We start from the raw sequence: 4,290 nt of genomic DNA, 5'->3' as shown, positions 1-4,290 counted from the left end.
CCCCCTACTGGGGATGTGCCTGCAACCCAGGTACATGCCCTTGACTGGAATCGAACCTGGGACCTTTCAGTCCGCAGGCTGACGCTCTACCCACTAAGCCAAACCGGTTAGGATATAGGGACCTTTTCTTTATTCTATTTGGAATGAGCCTTAATGGGAATAATAACAGCAATCTGCCCTATAGGGTTGTGAATATTAAATGCGACCATATTTGTAAAACACTAGGCATACATAGCACGTAATAAGCACTGTATAAATGTTAACCATTATTATTAACTTTATTGTTATAAGAAATTCGTAATTAGCACCAGGTCTACAAAAGAATAAAAAAGATAATGTGTGTGAGAGACTAGTATATGAAATATTTTATATTAATTTATATGCTTTGGACTAAATGTGAATATCTTCTTCCTAGAGAGACACGGCGACTTTTGGAGAGACTGGTGTATCAGCCTGGCTATCCCAAATCTATTGTATCAACTGCACGTTGGTACCTACTGAGGCACTTACATGCCAAAAATGATGGCGAGCTCATTGATGTAAGGCATTGATTTTATTCAGAATATATCATCTTGGACCTTTGTTGGAAGAGGGGTGAGGGTTGCTGTCCTCTGCATTGTATGATTTTGGCAGCATCCCTAACCACTCTAACCACTGCATCCCAGTAGCACTGTCCTCCTTCCTCCACCCAACTTGTGACAATCAAGATTGTCTTCTAGCCATTGCAAGTATCCCTGAACTGAAATTATCCCTGTCTGAGAACTACTGCTTTAACCTGTAGAAAGTATATCCTCCTTATGTGCTGTGTAGCAGAAGAGAAGATAGACAGTTGTGCTCGGTGCTGGTTGTGGTATTTCTTGTGATTATTGCCGTGGAAGCAAATAGGTAGACCAGATTCATTCAGAAGTAGCAACATTTAATGATATATTCATATTATCTTTAGAAAAGTTATTTTACTACATCTTGTTTTTTCTATAAAATGCATGGAACAATTTCTGCTCTACTTCTTATGGGATGACTCGTATCTATGTAAACATATATGCATGTATCTAAAATTCTTTTTAAAAATATAGTTTTTATAATACATACATGTATTGGGTCCAGATTCTCATAACTTCAGCCAGCAATTTTTAAAACACAATAAAAATTAATGAGAAGCTTATAAAAAATATCTACAGCAATTGAAATATTGTTTGCCTTTTAGTAAAACATATAATATTAAAGAAATATTAATGAAAACAATGTCAGGCAGAAGGCATTATAACCAAACATATTGCAAACCAGAAAGGAAGAACTTACATGAATCTTGAGAGACAGTTCACCATGCCTGGGTCTGTTGCATGTCTAAACATCCTATGAGCAGAGGGCCTGACTGCCCTTTGTTCCAGACTATCTTTTCAAGGACGTATGTGTATTGACAGCCTTGGGAGACAGAGATGTCTCCCTCCAGAGCAAAGGATAGGCCTGCTTACTGCCTGTTAGAAAAGACTCAAGTCTCCTAGGCTCAGGGTTCCCCTCTTGTAATGCACCCCAGGATGTATGGGGAAAATTATATGTGTCCATTCATGTCACCCCCATGAGACTTGGAGGGCAAGGAGAACAGATGCAAGTATGTTGATGCTCATGTTGGCTGTACCATGAGTAATATCATGGCGGGCTAACTTGTTACCTTGCGAGTAGGGCAAAATCTCGGTCTCCAGTGTTTGAAAATGAACAACCAAAAACTGTTACTAGTGGAATGATCAACTGAAATTAAATCTTCTAGTTTGTGGAATTGCTAAAATCAGCAAAAGCTTCTTAATAGAACCTAGAACCTGGATCCTGAATCCTAACCTGTGGTTTGAAAGGAGAACAATGTCATTTGTACAGTTTTATGCATAAAATGGTCTTTGGGGGCTAAGCATTTAGAGGTGACAGTATTGTAAACAAAGCTGCCAAACATAACCTTTCATTTTATACAGTGCTAACAATCAAAATATTGGCATCTGCACGAATTAAGCATTTGAATAAATTGTGCTTATCTCTGATGTTTGCTCTGGTTGAGCAATTTGTTTCAGTAAAAATGACTGAAAGATTGCACACAGTCACCTTTTTCGTATAATTTAATATTGCCTGCTACCCTTAGGCATCATTTGGCTTCTATAAATCTAAATATAGATACTGTTAATGAACAAAATACTAATGTTCTTGTTTGTGATTTCCTACAGGTGCTGGTAAACAATGCCAAAACTCATGGAGATACAAGAGTACTGGACCTGAATCAAAAACTGTCCTCACAATAACAATGTATTTTTTATATAAAGAAGCAAAGAAAAAGCTGTTAGAGTGAAACAATGAATCAATACTCTTCCCCAAAGCAACATTTTTTTAAAACTATGTGTTATTCATTGCTTTTTTAAAATCTAAAGATGTTTAAGTTCTTAAACTAGGGCTGTAATTTTCCACGAACTCTAATGTAACTTTAATCTGAAAAACAGCTTTGATTTTGAGAAGTCTGTAATAAGAGGAAAAACCATGATTCCCTTAGTTATTCAACACTTATTTGTAAAGCATTATTTTTTTCCATCTTTGCATGATGCACAATAGGATTTTTTTTGTGTGATCCCTTACAATAAAGACTTAATAGCTGTTTTCTAAATAATATGCAAAAGCAAATTAGCACACTATAGAATTTAGTTTCTTTTATGAATTTTTAGAGTTTAGCTCATCATAAAATCCAAATAATCTGATGACCTATTTTCCTAGTAGTTCACCTCAGAATTTGTCAGTAAAGCGTGATATAAGTGTTGGTGAGACTTAAATTGCTAATGGTCTTGTTTATATAATTCAAGACATTCAGGTGTATGACTGCATTTAAAAAAAATGACTGGAAAATTTTGGAATATAATATTTAATCATGTAATTCCTTCAATTATGAAAATACTTGAATTTTCTGAAATAAAAAATGTAGTGTCTTATTTTCTTTATACTATCAATATCAGGTATAATTTTTAAATTTCAAATTTTTGAGAGAACATTTACTTATTTCAATTTTTCAAAAAGCCATTTATATATTTTTGAAAAAACCATATGTCACTTACTTTGAATTAGTGTTTTAAAAATGTTTTTAGACATTTACATATATTATTTATTGTACAAAAATGTGTGGTTGTATTTTATGTATGTAGTTTTTTCAAGCCAGCACCTTCACAATGTTACTTTGTGAGATAAGTTGATGATGTTCTGTAATTAAATTTTACTTTGGAGGTTAAACTGTTGAACTACTTTTAATTTGATGAATTCCCAACTTTGGCTGAATATTCCATCATTCAGACCTGTGCAATTGGAATATTTAAGGATGGGGCCTAGGTCTCTGCATTTTAAGGGCATGCCTAAGAGATTCGTATGCCCATTCAGGTTTGTGCACCACTAGATTAATCCAATAATGATTCTCCCCTTTATTTCTTTTTTTAACAAGATTAGGCAACTTGCCATTCTGTCCCCATTTATTTCTTATCCTCACATGTGTCAAACTGATTCTGTGCTTTTAACAGCCTGGCCTGTAGACTTAGCCCAGTTGTGCTGCGAGATGCCAGTGCAGCCAGTGCCCGAGACCTCCTGCTCCCTCAGGACAGCACTCAGCCTTTACCTCCGGAGCAGGCTGTTCTCATCTGCTTAAATGCTTGGGATTCTAGGTCTCCATCTGCTTCCTGGGGATCACTTCACAAGGTAACTTTACCTCTGGTGTGGAGTGGTTAGCCTTAGCTCCAGGCCTAAAATCAAACTGTTTCCTAGTTCTGGCCTCCAGGCGCCTCAGACCCAGGTTTTCTAGAAGGCAAGACTGGAAAAAAAACCTTATCAAACCTATCTCAGGTGATTCTTTTTGATACAGATGTACATACATCCTCTTCTTGTTTATTGCCTTCTTTTCAAATTATTGTCCAGTTACTATGAACCTTAAATCACTGTATAATTTTTACAGAGCTTACTTCATGCAGACATAGGCAAAGTGTTTTAAACATTGCCATTTAAACCTAGTTATCAACGGAGAGTGATGCTAAACAGTATGCTTAAAGCAAAGGAAATTCCCAGTGAATCAGTGCTATTAGATTCTAGGAATTTTAAAAGTAGCTGAAATTTCCCTTCAGAGTTTATATGTAAGCTTAGAGAACTTACATTAAATCTTATTTCCTGAAGCACCAATATTTAGCATTTATATTATTTCATTGTTTTTGTTAGATTTTTTTTTTGAGAATTATAGTGCTTTTTCTGCTCATTTTTACCTACCATTTGGCTATTACTGATTAGACG

The 4,290-nt window shown here is 35.5% G+C and overlaps 1 protein-coding gene across 3 annotated transcripts in view; it reads left to right on the top strand.

The window, feature by feature from the left end:
• TTC37 (tetratricopeptide repeat domain 37) overlaps positions 1-2,957 on the top strand; it is a 73,359-nt gene extending 70,402 nt beyond the window's left edge. For all 3 annotated transcript variants that reach the window (XM_006775540.2, XM_006775539.2, XM_015571632.1), the window contains 2 exons: positions 416-539; positions 2,208-2,957. In XM_006775540.2, the coding sequence (XP_006775603.1) occupies positions 416-539; positions 2,208-2,282 (199 nt within the window). In that variant the 3' untranslated portion in view covers positions 2,283-2,957. The remainder of the gene's footprint in view (positions 1-415; positions 540-2,207) is intronic.
• The last annotated feature ends 1,333 nt before the right edge of the window (positions 2,958-4,290 follow it).

Source organism: Myotis davidii, unplaced genomic scaffold, assembly GCF_000327345.1.
Source record: "Myotis davidii unplaced genomic scaffold, ASM32734v1 scaffold44, whole genome shotgun sequence".
In the NCBI taxonomy this organism is placed as follows: domain Eukaryota; kingdom Metazoa; phylum Chordata; class Mammalia; order Chiroptera; family Vespertilionidae; genus Myotis; species Myotis davidii.
The sequence above is the reverse complement of the archived record's forward strand: the minus strand, read 5'-3'. Positions and strand labels throughout refer to the sequence as shown.